Source organism: Mesocricetus auratus, unplaced genomic scaffold (assembly GCF_017639785.1).
Source record: "Mesocricetus auratus isolate SY011 unplaced genomic scaffold, BCM_Maur_2.0 Super-Scaffold_100019, whole genome shotgun sequence".
In the NCBI taxonomy this organism is placed as follows: Eukaryota; Metazoa; Chordata; class Mammalia; order Rodentia; family Cricetidae; genus Mesocricetus; species Mesocricetus auratus.
This window is the reverse complement of record NW_024429200.1, coordinates 15,682,676-15,703,709: the sequence shown is the minus strand read 5'-3', so window position 1 is coordinate 15,703,709 and position 21,034 is coordinate 15,682,676. Positions and strand designations below refer to the sequence as shown.

At 40.1% G+C, this 21,034-nt stretch overlaps 1 protein-coding gene across 1 annotated transcript; it reads right to left on the bottom strand.

Moving 5' to 3' along the window:
- Positions 1 to 628: 628 nt before the first annotated feature.
- On the bottom strand, positions 629 to 20,114 carry Gpr37 (G protein-coupled receptor 37). The gene is made up of 2 exons (XM_005078063.4): positions 17,937 to 20,114; positions 629 to 1,968 (listed from the first exon to the last, which is right to left on the bottom strand). Exons 1-2 carry the CDS (start codon positions 18,936 to 18,938, stop codon positions 1,150 to 1,152), a joined length of 1,821 nt encoding a protein of 606 aa, XP_005078120.1. The 5' UTR covers positions 18,939 to 20,114; the 3' UTR covers positions 629 to 1,149.
- Between the last annotated feature and the right edge of the window lie 920 nt (positions 20,115 to 21,034).

The following is a 21,034-nucleotide window of genomic DNA, read 5'->3' as shown; positions in this document are numbered from 1 at the left end:
TGTGTAGCTGTACTTTTATTCCAAATAAAAACTCAAGTAACAGAGATTTAATTAGATTCAGGTTTTTTAAAGTATAAATTTGAGAGAGTCAAATGGGCGGAGTTGGAAAGGGGAGGCAGGGGTGGAATTGGTCTAAATTAAGTACTCCTATGAAATTCTCCAAAAAAAAAAAACCTCAAAAAGTAAACAAAAAATTATGGAAGGAGTATTCAAATTCTGAGCACTTCGCATATGAGCCACAAAACTTCAGAAGCTATTGTTCAGTGGAAATCAGATGACATGCACATTGTTTCCCAGTCTTCATTTGCCCATAATTCCTCAGGGGAAAACCGGTCCCTCCATGTGCCAGTTCAAAGGTGAATTTAAAGCAGATCTATAGAAAGATAAAGAACTCCCTGCCTACTCTTCTGTCCTTCATATATTTAAAAAAATATCCAAAAGTGATTTTATAGCTTTGTGTGACTATTAAAAAGTACAGCTTTTTAAATGCTCAATATAGCTTTATGAGTTACACATATAAGTAGTATTATTTGGAAAACTTCTTTATAACATAGTGATTACTTGCCTTAAAGGAAGATATAAACATAAAACAATAAGGCCAGTTTCAAATTTCGCATAGGACCAGTAATTGTGTGTTTAAGGCAATTAAAAGATTTATTGAGTCTTGGTTAAAAGTAGATTGACAGTCACGATAAAGAAGGCTGGGTAGTTTTATTTGGTGCTACTCTGCACGGATGGAAGTACAAATAATCTCAGATACAATGTAGTTTCAATCACAACTGAAACACAAAATAACCAGCAAAATCACAGGCCCAGCTTCAATATACAATGATTATGATTTTAAAAGAAAGAAAACCAACAATTAATATTGTTAAGGTGCAGTAACTTTTGAATAAAATATTAGCACCATATCAGGAAAAATTATCTGAGACTGTTGGCCACCTTCTTTTTCTTACATAACTAAATAGAAACATTTTTCCCAGAGCACAAATATTAATTTTCAAAATCAGTTCTAGAGTAGTTAATATGTCTTCCTCTACTTGCTTTTCAAAAACGTTTTGCATCATTCCCATGTAAGGAAAAATATGAAGTAAAAATTTTCACAGGATATGAAAATCGAAGAAATTTGAGCCAACCAGGCCGGGTGCTTCAGCAGTGGGTCCCCACGGAAGCGAAAGTGGACATCTCCCTGCGAATCGTACTGAAGGGCGACAGCTCCAGCTCCGTGGTGTACTCGTTGTCGTTGTCATCACTGGTTACAGTGGAAGACTTCTGGATGCATTCCTCGCAGCAGCAGCAGCAACACTCCATGAAGGCCCTGCTGAAGGGTCTGCAGAGGCAGAAGAGGAGCACGGGAGTGACACAGGACTTGAAGAACAAGAGGAACTGGCTGATGATGTTGAGGAGGTCCATGGTCTGCTGTGAGACGCCCGTGGCCATGTAGGCAGTGACGATGTTGCAGATATTCTCAGGGATGATGCAAAACCCATATAAAATGGTTAGGGCCACCACCGTGCAGTTCATCTGGCTCTCCAGATGGATCTGTCGCTTGTTCCCACGGGTACTGGCCTTCTCTGCTTTGCGGATCTTCCGAGCAGTCACCAGAGAGCAGGTGATGGTGAAAAGTGTGGGCAGACAAAAGTAGCAGCCGAAATACCACCAGAGCCTTGCACCGTCGTAAGTGAGGGCCAAAACATAGATGGTGTCCGGTAAATCGGGAGAGATCTTTATGACACACCGTTCTGCAGGAGCCTGGCCACTAAAGCCCAAATCCTCCTTGCTCAGTTGGCGGAGGACAACTTCCGGAAGTGCCAGCAGCAAAGCGCCAACCCAGATCACCGCAAGTTTGGCAGTGGTGGATGAACAATTTTCGATCATTTCATAGTACATCTGTACGTTGGTGGCAGCCCGGAAGCGATCTATGCACAGTGCGCATAAGGTGAAAGTAGTGACGCCCAGAGAAGCCACCTGTGGGGGACACAGAAGGCACAGGTTCTGAGAGATCATAACACTGGAAAATAGAAACGGGAGAGAGCACACAGGAGGAGAGGTAAGGGGAGGGCAAAGTACAAGAGGGCATGGGAGAGAGGAGGGAGGAGAGGCGAGGAGGACTGCGGAGGGCAGAGGAGAAGAGGGGAGGACCGGGACAGGGGAGGGCAGAGAACTGGAGATAGAGAATTGAAGGCAGGGGAAATACTGGAAGATTGGGAAGGGAAACTGGACCAATCACTTAGGTAAATCATTTGGGCCTGATAAAAAGAAAGCTTGTAATATTTCTGGGTGATGTACACACACACACACACACACACACACACACTCACACTCACACATACACAGAGCCTGGAACTTGTAGGAAGGTCAGCAAGTCCTGTGTGATTTTTCTGTCACAGATAAGAACCTCCGGAGGCTGAAAGAGTTTCAGTCGCTGGGAAAATGCCAGCCATCAGGACATCTAGATAAACAGCAGAGACTGGCTTGTGTCTCGTTTTTTATCACTGCAGAGGATCGTCACGTTTTCCCAGGTGGGACTCAGACTGCCTCACACAGCCAGTGCTTCTGAGCTGATTGTTTCTCTCAAGCTCCTTGATTGGAGATACCCCCCAATGTTTCCTAAACACAAAATAAGACACACTTTCTGTTCTTTTCTACAAAACAAGAAAGAGAAATTCTCCAGGGATCAAAATCCGTGAGAAAATACATTTCAAGTCAGTCACTAACAGCCCCTTTTCTCCTTGGGGTTTCCTGGCATTTGGTGCAGGGTGCTAGGAGTCGATGCACACAGACAGAAGATAAACTTAGGACCAATGTAACTAAGGACGCTGGGAAATGACATAGTATGTGCTTGCCTCCAAGCCTGATGACCTCAGATTGATTCCCAGATCCAACTTCCTACAAGGGGAGACCTGACATTTGCAAATGGTCCTCTGACTTCTGCTTGTGTGCACTCTGTTGTGTCTGTTTTCAGATGGGTGGATCCTAAGGACTCTAGCCTAATGATGGGTTGAACCCATCATGATGCATTGAACCCTAGATGGGCTCACAATGTGATGGCTTTGTTGACAGGTGGTGAAAGGCAAGAGAAAGGGCCTCGTTGGGGGAGAGTAAGTCATTGGAGGACACCAGAGTAAGTCATTGGAGGACACGTCCTTGGAGCTTTATCTCATCTAGATGCTGCCCTTTACTTTCCTTTCTTTGCTTGAGTTTGTCAAGAGATGAAGTAAGGATGCTCTCCCCAAGCCTCCAGACAATAGGCTCCCACAAGCATAATGTTCTGCTTAAGTCTCCACTGTGATGCTTTGCCGTAGCACCCAAGGACAAACCTATGAAACCATGAGTCCTTCTAAGTTATTTCTCAAAAGTTTTGGCCACAGAGATGCAAAAAGAACTAAGACACAAACTGTCATTTGTCTGCGAAATATTCCTTAGGCATTGGGTATATTCTAGTAAAGCACAGATATACGCAGTCAATGCATGTACATATTTATTGATAACAACACTAAGCCAAGCACTGTGCTCGTTACTGAAGATTTAGAAGGGAACAAACAGCTGTTCCTCCAGTTCACAGCCAGCCAGGAGTGGTAGAACAATACTAAAGTCACAAGCTCAACCTTGCAATCACCTGAAACAAAATTTACCTACGTATTTGGTGGGATATGTAAGCAATTTAGCATTTAATTAATATGAATACTTCTTTTGGTTTAAAAAAGGACAATAAATAAAAAGTGTTGATGCTTTAGAAATAAAAGTCTTCAGGTAGAAGAAATGCTTCGGACTTTGCCCCAGAAACTGAGTTAAGCACAGTTGTTCCCATGCCTGTTGATGAGAAAGTTTTAAATCATAGTTATGTATGATGGCTTGGCAAAAAGGAACAAGGAAATTAAAATATAATGTTAGTATCAGCTTTTTAGAACCCAATGGGATCATGATAGCAAAACCATTATAATGCTATGACATTTGTTGTTTATCTGCCACATTCAAGCTGCCTCTACCCCCAGAGCTATGCCAACATGTTTTGTAGGTTCTCTCCAATATGCTTTCTTCTTCCCACACATGACACATCACACAACATCCCTAAGCTCTCATATGAAATATTTCATAGCCCATTTCATGACTACTTTTACTATTATTGGTGAAAATAACCTTACAATGGGATATAACATTTTAACAGCATGGAAAACAAAAGGCAACACAAATTTACAAGGAAGCTCTGAATGAGTCAGATAAACAGCTTACCACTGAATTTATGGCCATAACACTTCAAGTCCTTTTCAAAATCCTCCCAAATACCCATATAGTTAGGGAAATGAAAAGCCACATTATAAAAATTAACTTTCAAATATAGGAAGACTTGGAGGGAGGCAGAGGACCAACAGTGATGTAGGTGCTCATTTATAAGTATCTCAAATAATTCAAAAATAAGTAATAAAGAGAAAGTTAACTTTTACTATGATGATTCATTCCTTTTGATGGATATTTGCTTCGCATTTCAGCTCCAAATGCTAAACAATTTTATAACCGAGGTCCACATCACATTATTGTTTTCTAATGAGGCAACTTTTTAATGTCACTATCCACACTTGGAGGGGATTTTAAGAAAGATTGTTACTATCTAGGGGTCTCCATCAAACAACATCACGAGGAAACTACAGTACTTTGCAAATTGTTTTCAAATTTTGTATTTGTATTTAAGGTTTTGAAGTGTTTTGATTTACTTATTATAAGAATGTGAACTAAAGAAACCCTCAGCTGCTCAGGTATCAGCCAATCCTCCCAAGAGTCCCTGTGCAGTCTCACTAAGGAAAATGTTTGTGCATGGTTCCCTGTCATCACTGTCATGAATATTCAGAGTCCATGCACAACTACGAACCCCTGCGGGTTTTTTATGCTGCAAATATTTTTTAAATGATGAAAAGTGCTTGTGATAAAAGGAAGTCTTGGCAAAACAAAAACCGGTGACTGAGAAGATGCAGCACACCTACTGGTTAGTAGGTTTCTTTCATTACTTACAAAGAACACACAATGTACAATGGATAGCATATTCTTTCCCTTATTCTAATAATTAGTTTAGAGAGTTCTAAACTCTCAAGCACATATTACAAGTGCCAGTGTCTAGCTCTGGGTCAGTTACAGATCATTAAGTAAGAAGTGACAGTAAATTCATGTGGGAAGACGAGTATTAAATGGGAGTGGTAGATTGCCAGCTACAGAAACTGTGGAAACTGTGTCTTAATGAGAACATGCTCTCTGTCTAGAAAAAAAAAGCAGAACAATTCCAGGTTCCATACATTGTATCTCACAGCAAATATCAGGACAGATTTTACTCGTGATTTGCATGGGCTCCATCTCTTTGTCCATTAATTCTTTTAATGTATTTGACTGGCAGATAGATAGCCACATTCCCAAAGTTTCACTATATAGGTTAGAATCTCAAATGCATCTATATTCTTCTGTGGTTGTCTTGAGAGATCATTCCAGTTTTCATGTACAAAATTCACATAAGTCCTGTATCAAGCTTCTTATTTACCAATCATCCTTCTTTCTGATAGCTTGCTCTGCAGTTAAGACTCAGCAGAAATACTTGAACCCAGAAAGGTCACAAGAGCATCAGAAAGAGTTATTGAAGGAGACAGTAGGGAAAGCTGTGCTATCCCAAATGCTGATAGCCCTTGGAATGTAGTTGCCAACAGCAACTGCAACCCAAATGTCAGTCTTAGACCTCGTTGCTCTCCTGCTGTCACCACCTGCAGCCCTATTACTTCAGATATTTTCTGAAAATTCACTCATGCACTAAATTTTATGATGTGAAAGAAAAAGAAACGTGTAAAATGCTCTGCTAAGTAACTCCCCAGACTATTTATAGGTTTTAGCACATATAAAGATTTAGCTGTTTATCTCAGAGACAAATAGATAAAAAATCATCAGAATAGGAGAATTAGCCCAGTTTCTGCATACTCATATATAAAATCTATCCATGTAATTAAAAGTGACTAAATGCTAAGATAACATGAAAAATATCACTGTCACAATTTTAAATATACTTGTTTACCTACAGCTTATTAAAAACTCTATGAAGATGAGTATTGCAATCATTTGCAATTATGAAACTGTGTCATGAACTCTGGATCTTCTGCATGTAATGACCATATATGATGGATAAACCACTGTGATGCATGCTCTTGGGAGGAAAGCTGTAAGGCATTGGCTTAGACAGGTAGTTCTTTGGTGCATCACCCTGAGATGGGATGAGTGAGATGCTGTCTCTTATGAATTAAATGCCAATGTAGAGAATAATAAACAGCAATAAATTCAGAAATGATAGACAAAATTTTTAAGGGTAGATGAAAGCTGGAGGCAGGGTGTTTTAATGACTGGGGGAAAAAGTCATTAGAGGATTGGTATCAAAATTCAGAAAAGGCAAAAGCATCAAAATAAAAAATCTCAAAGATTTTCTTTCCAACAACAAGTCCTGCTGTTCTCTGTATCCCCGAGGAGCAACAATAAAGCTCCTTCAGCTCCTGCCCTTCATAGGGCAGCTTCAAGGAACTGTAGCATCTACAGCAAGACTCCAACAATAGTCCAGGTCTGAGAATTGACCCAGGGTACAATTCCAAAGTATGGGCTTAAGGGTCACTCTCTCTCCTTAATCAGACTTACAATGTGACTGTAACAATTGTGACAGCATCATTGTGGATTTACTAAATTCTGCTTTCAGTACCTAAGAGAGTGTTATATAAGTTCATGCTACAAAATGAATGCTTGTACACACACACACACACACACACACAAACGTGTATATACACACCCATATGTACAGAACTATACATGCTATATCATGCTTACTGGCCAAAAAAACCCATAATGAATAAGATATACATTATATCTTCAAATAGCATCAAACCAAAACCACAGTTTCTCCATTACCTCCTACTTGCTACTATCTATCTAGCAAGTAGGCTTGAGGATGGAATGGCTGTGCTGGATGGATAGACTTGACTTTACACACTTTATAACATGCTTTCTGTGACTCACCTTACTCTGGGACACATCCATGCATTTTAGAATCCACTCAAGGTGGGTAGAGAAACATAATTTCCAAATGTCCCTTAAGGAGATGGCTACAGATGTCTAACTAGCTTCCTAAGCTGACCGAATTATTTTTCCATATTATACATTTCCAAAGGTTATGATCTACATCTTGTCAAATAATACCAATGTGCTACTTAAGCCATTACAGTGGGATACATTTGGGATTGGCCTTTTCAATTGCATGCTAACAATCGAGATAGTCATAAATTGTACCTTAAGGCTTTCATTCAGCTCTGTAGGCTGAAAGGATGAATCACACAGGCAAAGACCCTGAAGACCACCCAGAATTTGGCTCTCAATATGCTTTTTGTTGGTCCTGACATGTACAGTGACCCTCATAAAGTTGAAAGGATTTTCTCTTCTTTAGAAAAATAATAGCCCAGAACAGAGGTTGTCACTTATGTGCCACTTTGATCATTAACGGGACCATTTAATGTCTGAATGGCTACTTGACTTTTCTCTTATAGGCTGGTATATTTTAGAGATGGAGCTGTTGCTGTGGTAACTTTTGCCAACTTGAAGATCTATGAAGTGCTTGAGAAGGAATACTTCAGACTGAAGTCACTCATTATAAATGTTGGATGGTATTACTAACCCAAACTGGACTCCATATTGAATTCATATAAAAAGTTTTATTCCTAATAGAAGTTAGAGTAGAATTCATACAATTAGTGTCCCAGATATTCCAGACCACATCTGGTACCACAAGAGACGAATTATAACCTTCCCCTTAGCCATCTTTGATAAGGAGGTGGGTAGTGTAGACTCCTCCCTTTACTGCGGACTCTGGGACATTACACTCATAGAAAGAAATGAAATAAACAAAAGAAGTATAGAGGATTTTAAAAATATGCTGGAAGTGGCTTCTTTTAAGGAATGGACCCTTTTGTTATAGAAGCTAACCAAATCAATACATTTAGATACTTTATAATGACACAATACAAATAAAGTTCCCTGCCTAGAAACTGCAATATTCTTCAGGCAACCCCTTATATCACTGGCAAGACTTACCTAAAGAAACCCAGTCAAATGATTATGAAACTCATAGATAGGCTCTGACTATCCAACACCAACTTCTTCTGGGAAATTTATGTATATTGTATCATGGATCCTAAATTTCTGCTCCAACTTGTTGATGACCAATTTAAGACAGCTATGTTACACCACTGAGGAGTAATTACATCAACAAGTTGTGGATGACAATGTCTTTAGGGAAAGATTCATTGTGAAACTCTCTTCTTGCATAAGAACAAGAAAGGATTTCACTTTCCATCACAAGTCATTTTGAAGGTCAATGGTTTCCTAGGTTCTTTAAAAAAAGCACAACAGAACAAGGCAAAATAATGACAACAGTAGAAATCACACTTTGGAAGTACTTTTCAGGGTTTACAGATGAAGTTTCATGAAGTTAAAAATCTACAGAGATTAAAAAGTAAACGGGAGAAAAAAATTCAAGCTATGAAATAGGGAAAGGTGTTTTGCCAAAGGCACATCAGACAGGGGGTTAATATTCAGGATATATAAAGAACTGAAAATACCAAACACTGAAAATCATTCAAACAATAGGTGAGCTAATGAACCGAATAGATAGTTATTGAAGAAACAACAATCAATAGATTTAGAAAAAGTGTGCAACACGCTTAGCCTTTGGTGAAATACAAATTAAAATTTCATTGAGATTGCTTGCATCTGAGTCAGAATAACTATCATTAAGAAAGGCAAAGGTGCGGGACATCAAATGTGGCAAGGATGTGAAGGGGAAGGAAACATCATTCATCACTGCTAGTGAGAACTTAAGCCTGTTAAGCCACTGTGGAAATCATTAGGAAGATCCCTCAAAAATACAAACTGAAAAAATTTATTATATAAACCAGCTATGGCACTCAGGCATAGAGTCATAAGACCCAAGTTAAGTTCCACATAGATAGCTTAACTTCTATGCTTAGTGTTGCATTTTAACAATACCCAGAAAATGGAATAGATTAAGAATGTTGGACACAACAGAATTTTATGCCGCCATAAAGAATATTCCAAACAAAATAAATGGAACTGCAAATTATAATAGTAAAGAAAACCCTTGCTATATTCAAAAAGACAAACACCCCATGTTTTTTCTCATATGCACAACATACATTTAAAATCCTATATGTAAGTATATACATGTACATGTGTATGGGATGCATGTCTATAGACTATGAAACTAGAAAAGGATTACCAGATGGGAGGAAGTCATCTTAAGTTGGGAAATAGAGTAATGGAATACATGTGATAAGAAAGCAGACGTTGGTATTCACTAGTGGAAGAGAGGCAACCAGCTGGAGCACGAGGCGATGAGTGAGAACAAAGTATATAGACATATACTCGTAGGAAGATGCCCTGTTGAAACCTATTTGATTGTCCAGTGATTTACAAAACTGATCTTTAGAAAAACCATGTCAGAAGAATATAAGGGGCTGGAGAATTAGCTCAGTGGTTAAGAGCACTTGCTGCTCTTATAGAAGACTTGAGTTCAGTTCTTAGCATCCACATGGCAGATCACAACCATCTATAACTCTATTTTCAGGGAATCTGATACCCTCATGTGATTTCTTCAGGTACAAGAGATGCACATAAATACATACAGGTATTCACATCCATAAAATAAAAAAATAAAAAATCATGTCAGTCTTTTGGAAAACAGTGATCTGTGGAGATCCTATGTAAGTAGTTGGCACTTTTTTTCCAAAGCTTACTAAAAATAAGGAGTAAAGCAACTGTTAAGTTATAGATCAAGTTGAGAAACATGCAAGAGAGCACGCAAAGTAAGCAAAACTCTTGTGGAATAAAAAGCATCTTTTACTAAATCTTCCATTGGAATCAGGTACCACTGCAGAGATAGATCAGTATAGTTCTAAGCAGTTTGCTTCATGGGAAACTCAATCTACATGCTTAAATAATTTCTGTAAAACAGGGAAATTTCTAACCAAGGTCATGAAAACTGTATTCTAACTTTGCTTTTATATCTAAAATGTTCAATACATCTATTTATATAGCATCTTTTGTTTACAAGGTATCCTAGAGAACAAGGGCATTATTGTTGAGAAATCCCATTCATTTGGGTCATGAATGGCGATCTATTATAAGGCAGTGGTTATAGGAATAACACCCAGTCAGGAAAGGGCAGGATGAGCACAGGGCACTTTCCTTTCAAGCTCTAAATGGCTGTAACTTGTATGCTTTTGGCTTTTTCTTGCATTTTCCATAATCTCCATCGTTGCAGCACTTCAGGGCAACTTCACCAGGAAAAGGATACTGTACACCATGAGAGAGCACATTCAATAGACCTGTTGTTGATCAGATTGCTGTAAATAAGATGACCTTTATGAAAAGGCCATCATTTTAGAGTGAGTACAGATGATAACTATGGCAGGAACATGCTTTGAATAGTGTTTCCAAACGCAAAGATACAAATAGACAAGTAGGCCTCGCTCCTCATGTGTGCATAGAGCTCTGAAACCAAAGGGTTATACATAACCACAAGTCCACAAAGAGAAGGTCTCTTGCCCTTTGAATATGAACAATACTTAATATAACACATCACATCTAACACAAACCAAAATTAGTCTGTTAGAACTACCCTATTTTATTTATATGTGATTTCTAATGTCACTAAGAAAAGTATATGTAAGGCATTGACTGCTGACTGCCATTTTAGCCTCCCACTGCATACTTTGCACTTGTTTCATCTTAGTATTAAGTTAGCTCTGTTTAAAAACAAAATAAGACTATTTTAAAAACAATATATTGCTTCAAAAATTGATTTGATCATGCATTTTTTCTTTCAAGTTCCAGCTTGAATGAAGGTTTCTTTTCAACTACAACCTCTGTAACACAGTATATTCCTTCCATATTAAAAACTAAGTTACATTTGTCTCATGCAACATTATTTAGCTAAATATCTGTCAATTTTTCATTAATTTTAAAAACAGAACAGTAAGCAATATTGATGCCACTTGTCTTAAGATATAAGCTACCATTTCGAATGAACTAAGTCAATGATAATTTTTATGTCCCACATTTATTCCCAGTAATTAGAAATTTGTTTGAAAATGTCATTTCCCAAGCTTACAGTCCAGCTTTCAATTCTTGGTACCATTATGATATTTTAGTCTCAACTTAATGGAACTTGGAATTGAATCTGGGTAAGTCTTCATGAATAAGCAACAGATTTTCAACTTACTTTTCTTGTCATTACTTAAATCTATTTGCATGATAATTAGTCCAAACTAAAACAGAATTACTTGTAGTTGAATATTTCTGCCACTTTTAATGATACTGAAAAAAAACATTTAACATGAAATTTCTTAGCTTTTAACTAGAATTATACTATTGGTAACCTGGTAAAGAAATAGCCTCTCTTTATTTATTTGGCCCTCATTAAAATGGCAAATATTTGCAATTCTGACATCTTGAAGTGAATTAATTTATTAGATTGTCTTTCCTGAAAGAAAGATACTTGAACAAAGGACAAGACACAAAACAGACTAGGTAAGAGGACAGGGAAGTGGAGCATGCTAATACAAGGTTATTTTGCTAAAAATAGCAGTCAATAATAGAGTCATAGACCTGCAGGAAGCAAGGCATTCTAGGCAAGAATGAAATCAGTTAATTGGACCTCATTAATGATATGAACCATTCATACATGCAGAAAAATAACATAAAAATTATCACAAATTCACAAGCATAGAGTATCTGTTCTTTATAGTAAGTTTTGTCCATTATGGAAATGATCTAAAAAATCAATACCCACTTTGCAAACAGAAAGACCCCAAAGTTTGAAACTCTGGTAATTCCATTCTCTACCGTGATATTTGAGATGACATCACTTTTTTTGGCGCAGAGAATAGTATTTTAATAAGGATACTTAAGAGTGAGTCTTGGCAACATAGTTGTGTTAATTATGGGACTTTGGCAGGTAAGTTCTTGAGAGATAAAATGAGGAAGTACCCTTGAAGAATGTGAACATGAAACACATTTTGGTGAGTAGATGCCTGTCCATCTCTCGCTTTCCACAGTATACATCTCAGATGCAGTTCTATGTGCTTCCAAAGTGACAAAATTAAATATGGTTGCAACACATTAAGAGGAGGGAAAATGCCATCAAGACCATGCATTAGCATGAAGAGCAAGGTAGATCCTTGCCGGCTCCACCTATGGTTATACTAATAAACTCAAAATTTTTTCCTTGGCTTTATTTTTGTTTTGTGACCATTTATTGTGCCTTTGCTTTGTTTAAAGACACTTTGCTTACAGATTTGGGATACCTTGGGACCGCTAAGGAGCTCAAAGTCTCCAGAAATTAATCCAATTCTTGTACATGTTTTATGGTTCCTTTTCCCAGGCTTGTAATAATGTGCAAAGTGTCTCCTTTGTCAACCTTCCTTCTTAGTTTCTCTAAGGTCATATTAAGCACAATTGCATGGCTTTGAGATTATCAAAAAAATGACCCAACTTAACGTATTATTGAATTGCTAAATAAAATGCCAATTAGTTAATGTTTACATAGATGATGAGCAGAACTGATAGTTATTAAGTAAAGATAGTTCTTTTGGCATTTATATAAATTTTGTATTTTAAAAGAAATTTCTAGTCCCTTTCTGCTGATTTATTTTGTAAATTTTAAATTTTATATATCAGGAAAGTTAATGACATTATGAAAACAAGAATTAGAAGATTTTCACAGCTATGACTTTTCAACATGAATCTAAGTCGTGGGAGAATTTAAATTAGTGACTGTAATGTAACTGAAAAGAACATTGCATGGAACAGAGTTTTCAAATGAATTTCTCCATATTTGGTCATAATCCATTATGATTGTGGACTGGTCCATCTGAGACCATCCCAGAATTTCCCCAATGCTTCCTTAAGGTCTATATTACAGTGTTAGTTATGCTGAAAACCATTATATTACTCTTTGAAAACTTTAATAACCATAGCTTACCTATGATAGTCATCTTTAGAAAGTTTTACATCTTTTCCTCCACCCATGTCTCCTAACATGTTGCCTTTTGCTGAAAAAAAAAAGTCTAAAAAATGCGTAATGAGTGAATAGTCAGTGGATCAATGGAAGCCTAATGGCATATATGAAAAGGGATCGTAGACACCGATGAATTATTTAGACTGTTCTTAGTCATCAGGTGCTATTGTTTTATACATAGTCCTTAAGAGCTTAGTGTCAGATAATAATTCTAGGAGAGAAACAAAATGCATGTCCCTGACCTTGATCCACTGATGAGCTTTCAAAAGGTCTCATTTCCACCACAATCACGTTAGCTATTTGGAGCTGAAATTTAGTTATTATAACCTTTGCTGATTAAGCTCCAAATTCAGTTAACTTCACCATATACTTTTTCAGGATAGGAGTGTCAATGAAAGCCCAGTCTGGGAAACTGACTCTCTTTCCCACTGGAGTCTCCAACCAAATATTTGCTCACGCTTGGAAATGTAGAAAAGGATTACAATGGGATTAATGGGAAGCCATAAAATATTTGTTAAGTACCATTCTCACAGATCGAGTCCATTTTCCCAGAGAATATTGTTAGTAACTTTCAAATTGCTCATAAAACTGCATGTTTCCACTTAAAAGTCCATCAGAATACCTAATAGCTAATCTGCGACTAAAGCAAATTTAGCATCTGCTGTGATAAATGTGCTATTACTAGAATGTGGGGTTTAGGAAAGTTTGTGTATTATTGCACAGTTACTGGTCATGCCATCTTCAGCATCCAATTACCCTTCCTTTCTTCACTTGTCAGTGCTGAGTACAAGCTAAGGCAATGAAAGAACTATTTGTTTTACACAGTTTAAAAACCAATATTTCCCGAGTGCTGGGATTAAAGGCGTGCGCCACCACCGCCTGGCTAAAAACCAATATTTCCAGAACCATTGAAAATGCCATCTCTTTTCATAAGAAAATATTCTAGATTTATCACAAATTATTTCTGAGCAGAATGTCTGGTGAGATGTGTTCCCTTGAGTCATCTTTTATCTCTAGACAGGAATCTGGTATCCCAGAAAAATAAAATAGTTAAATCTGTGATGACCCAAGATTTACTGGAAGATGCCACTTTTCAACGAAGGTGTGGGTCCTTTAAACTACAGAATAACTTATATCATTTGCAACCCATAATTACATCTAAGCAGAAAGCATTTTTGGCAATGGTCTGGGATCATCTGATACACTGGCTTCGACTGGCTTCCATCTACCAACTAATGAGCAAAGAGCTGTTCTGCTTGCCATATTCAGATAATCACTTGGCTTCAAACACACGCTCCATCTTTGAGTAGCTAGGATGGTAGGGAACTCTTGTACCATTATCCTTCTACAACCCATACCCAAGCCTCCACAGCATGAAGCCATTCTGTATATCTATTTCTTTGAGTACTATTTCCCTAATGTCTATGTGATAGGCCAACTTAAACTGATGTGTCTGTGATGGTAGCTACCAAATCCATCCAAGTTCTCTTTCCCATATTCTTTCCCACCTCCATTTCCCTACCATTGTATTACTCTTAATATCTGTTGGTTTTATGCCAAGCCATGATTATTATATTTTTAAAAATAAATCAGCTACAAACCATGAAACTTATTGCACAAAAAGATGAAAACTTATGAATAGCAAAAGCTATGAAGTTCACATACTGAGTAGTGCTAACTTATTATGTTTTCTTATCTAATAGATACAGGGATTTTTTTTCAAAAGATGCAAAGAGGTAGAAATAAAATCAAACAATCTTTGGATACAACTTTGATTTATAAATGGTTTTCTAACCAGAAAACAGCAACCAGACGGCTGAGTCTGTGGGTCTGGGTACCTCTGCCTGTTAAATCCCTTCCTTCGTTATCAAAATGAGGATGGAACCTCCAGTGCTGTATCTGATGTAATTTGGAAAGGGTAAAGCCATTGTAGTGGATACTGTGATTGTCTAACCTGGTTGCTCTCAAGTCTTCCTTCAGGGATGAAGCATTGTTTCTTCCAGATGATGGAGTATGGTTTTCTGACAGTCATGGATGGCAGCCCTCTTCACCAAAGAGATTCATTGGACTCAAGGTTATGCCCCATTTCTGAAAGTAATTTCTATCCAGTGATGAGCTCATTATAGACTACAAAGGCCCTCTTACTCAATTCATCACATCTCTTCATAGCCACCCTAACACTAAAATTGCCCCAGGTGTCAGCAGAGGTCTTTGTGGCAACTTCAAAAATAGCTCAGATTCTACCTCTGCCTAGATCCACTTCAGTGCCAAACAAGTGTTGAACCTGCTCATGCCCCAATAAACTTCATGCCCTACCCCACTCCAAACCACACGCGAAAAATGCTCCATCTCAGGGCCTGTATAGTTAGCCATCTGACTTGGGGCACTGACCAAATCCTTTTTCCTTCTCTGAAATAGCAAAAATACTGTATGTGAATTTTGGACTGTAGCTTCTATTTTTAGAAATTGGAAATTAGGAAATTGACACCATGGTTCAATAATTATTTTATAAAATATGCTAAAGTATTATAAAACTATTTCAGAGAAATAAAATCTAGTGATAGGTTGATTGCCATGTATATTGTAATAGTAAAAGTATACAATATAAAAAATGTGTTATGTAAACCACATTTGAAGTAAATATTTTCAAGTGAGCCTTTGCTTCTCTAGGAAAAAAAATCAAATCAAACCCTAGTAAATGGAAAGAGATAGGGCTATAATAAAAAATAAGCAAAACTACAGAGAGTAAGGAAAAAATTTTTACTAGCAACAAGAGAGGCTTTAACAAAAGTCTCAATGAGAAAACTAAGTTGAAAATGCAGAACAAAGTGTTTCTATATGTTTGTAAACTCTCAGACTAGATGTGGTGATGCACAACTGTAATCCCCCAACTCCAGAAATGGAACAAGAAAGAGAATCGAAAGTTCCAGGACAGCCTCAACTACACAGTACTTCTGAGGCCAGCTTCCATTATGTGAGACCCAGTTTCAAGGAACTAAAAGCCAAATAAAAACTTCAGAATTAGTGAGAAAGAAACTCAAGTGTGAACTGAGCACCATTACTTAGAAAAGTCTAGGTCTCATTAAACTAACCTAAGTTTTTATAATCTTTCTTTTGTTTGATACAATTGTTTTCACTTGTGGTTTTCCTTCTGTGACCTTGGGTCATTTGATTCTTTATCTTGTTTCTTATTCTGCCTTCCCTGTTGCTTTTATACCCAGTGTATAAAACCAACCCCGGCCCCAACACTTCAGTTCCCACCCAGACAAGTCAACACAGTTCCTGCTTGCAGACTGCCTCTCCTGTTGAAGTTGACATTTTATTTTTTTAACTCTCCTTCTTGCCTGAAGTCTTTTGCATTGTTAAAAAGAAGAATCAGAGCTAAGCAAGAACTTAAGCTAAAACAAAAAACTATGTTAAAAACAAGAACCTAAGCTAAAATTGCCTTTGAAAATACAATTGTAAATTGACACATATTCTTTTATGTAATTCACCTATGTACTCTCAAATTGAAAAGTGAACTGTCTCCCCAATAAATGACAGTGTTTCAGAGTTCTCCATGCTTGGCAACAAGGGAGGCCTTGGATCCCGGTAAGTAGCAACAGCTGATTTAGCTGCTATGGCTGGCCCTACATATGAGCACAGACAGAATAACAGAGGGTCTTATTGACCGGCTCTGGCTCTGGACCTTCTGGTCAGGCACTGTTTTCTATTTACTTATCCTGGAGTTTTTACCCTGAGACAATGTTGAACATAGTGTCAACTGGCCCTGGTGCCAGACAGATCAGAGAGGCTGGAATATTTACAGTTTCCCTTCTTGTGTTTCCATAAATGAAATGGGCAGACTGAATGGAGAAAATCAAGGCCCAGCTGGCTGAAACCACAACTGGCAGCCAAATACTTGGACAGGTTCCAAGAGCTGGTGTTTAAAGAGAGGCCAATTCACAGAGCAAATTCCACCTCCCAGAGCAATGCCTGGTAGAGTAGTTTTAGCACGAAGCAGTAAACCCTTTACTTGCACAAACAATTTGTATTTCCAAAGTTTGGAAGATAACTGTTTTCTTCAGAAATGTTTTTATCTTAAGAGTAAATCCCTTAAAAATAGCCTATTCTTGACAGCCATAGTAGTAGCAAGTTTGTATCACATATTCTGTAAATGTTGGATTACCAGGGATGGTCCTAACCTCTTATTTTTGTTTAAGTTCATTTGGAAGAATGGACTTCTTTTAAAAGTTAAGAAGTATCCACAGTGAAACAAGGGACACCTATGAAGTAGCAGTGTAGAAAATAGCCAACTTAAACTAGTTTGGGGGGTTCCTAATACATCACAAGGCCAATTGAAAAGCAAAGACTGATTTCCTTTTATACATAAAATATAACTCCAGGTTTGGTAGTTTAGCAAATGCTCAGTAGTCTCTCTGGGGGATGGGAAGATGCAGGAATCATAATGAAACACTAGAACTTTGAGAAATAAATGCTAATGGCTCCCTCTCCTCTTTTACTAGGCACCGGTAAGGACAACCACAAGGAAGGGCCATTATTTAACCCTGGGCTCTCGGAAGAGTGCCAAGTCAGAAATACCGCCATATTCAGAGGACGATTGTACATGTTATACAGGACCATCTTTTTATTCTCAGGCTGGGAGCAGAGAAGTTTGAAGGTGATTTAGCAAAGCTGCTTTCTTTCATATACACACATGCTTGCATAAGTGACTGAGGAAAAGAGAAGACATTCAGAGAAAGGAGCAAGGGGTCCCACCAAGTAGGTACATCCAACCGCTGTTCTTTTGCTCTAATTCCGGAAACAGACAAAGGCAGTAGCTAGAAGGCATTACCTCAATATAGGGCACGATCTTGCAGGAGAAATCTTCCAAAAGCCACTTCTTGGTCAACTCATGGAAGATGACTAGGGGCAGGCAAAAGAAGATGATGAGAAAGTCCCAGAAGGCTAGGTTTGCCAAGAGAGAATTGGAGATGCTCCTCATATAGTAATTGTGACACACGATGCACATCACTGCTAAGTTACCAATGATGCCGGTCCCAAAGATCACCACAGATAAGCACATGACTGCATAGGCTCCATAGGACTCCTGGGTCAGGGGGTAGAAGGGGTTCTTCAGTCTCACACGCCTGCTGGTGCTGCTTCCACGGCGCGAACCCCCTTGGTCAGGGACCCAGTCATCCACAGACCCGTTTTGCGGTAGTGCCCTGCCTGGAGGAGCAATGGTCCTCCCTTCATGCCCCGGTGGAGGCTTTTGGTGGGAGCCCTGGGGTTGTCCACTTCTCCGCGGCCAGTAGAAAAGATCTCTGGGTTCAGGTTCCGTTTTCACACTCTGCTCCTGGCTGCTCCGTGGAATGCCAGAGCCCCTGGGACTCATCTCTTCCCCCTCTGACGTCTGAAGGAAGAGGTGGAGGTCCGTAGGGTCCCTTCTCCCCAAATTTCCACGTGGCTCTTTACTCTGGTCACCTTTCCATCTCCAGGCAGCAGGCGGCTTGGTTGGGGGACCCAAGGGCCCAACAGCTGCTGCACCTGCCACCTCTTCACTCACACCTGTCTTGCCACCCCTGGCTGGTGGGAGGTCCCAAGAGATTGCCCCTCTCACCTCTGATTCCAGTTTCTCACTGGGCATACGGACTCGCAGAACCTCTCTTGCAGAATTTCCTGGTCCCCGGGCATCCCTGCTGCGGCGCTGAGGCAGTGGGGAACAGCTCTCCCCCAGACAAGTTCCATTCCTGGCCTCAGGGACAAAGCTCAGGGCAGCAGAGACAGAAACCTTCAGCAGCAGGAGGAGCATCAGCCGCGCTGTAAGCGAGGGAGGCGCGCCCCGGGCCGGCATGGCTCGGCAAGGGCGCTCCTAGTAGCCCCGCTCTTGCTTAGCACCGACACCTGCTGCCAAACTTGGTCCAGGGAGTTAGGCACATGTCACATACTCACCACTGGGCAGTGGAGAGGAGCTGAAGATGACCGGGAGAGCAGAGAACAGAGCAACACACCCCCTACAATCCTTTCACGTTTGGCGTCCTGTGCATTTCGCAGCCAAATCTAATCCAAGCTCTGTGCACCCGAAGGTTCTCAGGGAAATAGCAGATCGACCAGGCTGACCTTGAAAAGTTGCAAACGCCACCTGATTGTTGCCTAATGTTGCGACTGGACACAGCCTGGAGCAAGCACTGCGTTCCTCCCTGCCTTTGGGTGGTGGCTGCCTTCTTGGTAACAGTTGCTCTGCTATTTACATCCTTTTGGTACAGCTTTATCCAGTCGCTAGTCGAGGTCTCTAGAGAGAAAGAAAAACAAGTCCCCTCCACCAGGGGACTGGCTGTCACAATCCCACTCCCGGCTGGCTGGCAGGGAACCCGTGGCAAACAGAGTCAACACTGATGCCCAGAGGAAACTCTTGACTGGTCTAACTCCGGCCACTTTCGAGGCTACTGTTGTCAAGGAGAAGTCAGATTCGAAACCCGTGGCCGCTGTCAAAGTTGTTGTTGCTCCTGCAGCTCAAAGTTGACAAGGGGCTGGCGCCAGAGGCTGCGCGTAATGCACGGGCGGAGAAGGCGTAGGGTGGAGGGAGAGGGAGCAGAGGGCGCTGCTGGTTTGTGCACGGTGTTGTGGGGTGCAAGAGCTTGTCACTGCCATCACCATCACAGCCCCGGCGGAGAGCGTGGTGCCTGGAACCGCTGCAGGCGGGCGGAGCGGTGCGTGGTCGCCAGGGGAGGTGGCCGGGCCTCTCCCAGCCGCTCAGCCACTGCGCGCGCTTCGCTCCAGGCCTCCTCCCTCTCGCCCTCCTTCTAACAGAGCTTCTGGTTTGTGGAGAGACGGGATCCCCTGGTGGTTTTACCACACACTAAACCCACACACGTTTCATTCAAGCCGTTTCCAGCGGCTTTCACTCGGAAGCTGTGAGCGATCGGGGAACAAGGGCGGAGGCGCCGAGCCTGCGCGGCTAGAGGCACGGGGGATGAACTCCATGTGTTATTTCCCTAGGCATTCCAACCAGCCCGACCTAACCGGTCACCACCCAGGAGAGAGGAGGACCTCAGGACAACGGGTGCGGGCGGGGATCCCGGGAGAACGTAGAAAGGGCGAGACTCTTACGATCTGCAACAATTGGTAGCAGCTGGTGCGCATGCTCAGGCCTTGGACTACCCCGGGGAATAGTGACACATTCACAGCCTCAGATTCCCCAGAGCAGAAGCAGAAGAGAAACAGAGCTCGCAGGTTTCATTCACTGAGTGAGAGAGGAGGTGTAAGGTGAGCAGACTCCAAGTGGCATTACCTTTAACATTGACTTTGAAAGCATCCTGCCCGGAGGTGGAAGTTAGGACAAATCTCCGGGGCAGAAGAAAACAGCGTCCCTTGATGTGCTAAGGAGAACTGACAGCAGAGGGAGAACTCCCAGCCTCTGTGTATGCCTTTCCAACCTTTATAAACTCACAGCCATCATGGTATAGCTACTAAAACAAACATCCGACAGGTTAAAAAAAAAAGGAAAAAAATAAGTATATTGTGAAATGGAGACAAAGTCAACAACAGAAGAATTATCCAAGGATGCAAGAGAAAATATAATTGTGGTAAACAGCCACAAACTCTTTGCAATCCAAGCACTTGCGTTTGTGAGTATGTGTTTACATACAAAAGGGACTATAATAAGATTCAATTAAATGTCTAGACATGGAAAGCATGTCATAGGTCATAAAGCAGTAAGTTACCACAAAAGGGACACAAGAGGAGAAAGGTCAGGAGAGTGAAGAGAGATGAGAAGATGAAATTGGACCATAAGGCTTAAAGAATTTCAACTGGGATGTGGGACACAAGTGTGCTGCCTCATCACCCTAATTCTTACCTCTGACTTCCAGAACCTATATTTTTGCATTTTACACTAATAAATTTGCATTCATTTTTCAAAGAAATTATGATAAATATAACTACCTTAGG

Excerpts from the sequence above, each read along its gene's own strand:
- Gpr37 (XM_005078063.4), bottom strand. The coding sequence starts at position 18,938 with ATGCCGGCCCGGGGCGCGCCTCCCTCGCTTACAGCGCGGCTGATGCTC. Across the intron at positions 1,969-17,936 it reads AGATCGTGCCCTATATTGAG|GTGGCTTCTCTGGGCGTCAC; the intron begins GTAATGCCTTCT and ends TGTCCCCCACAG.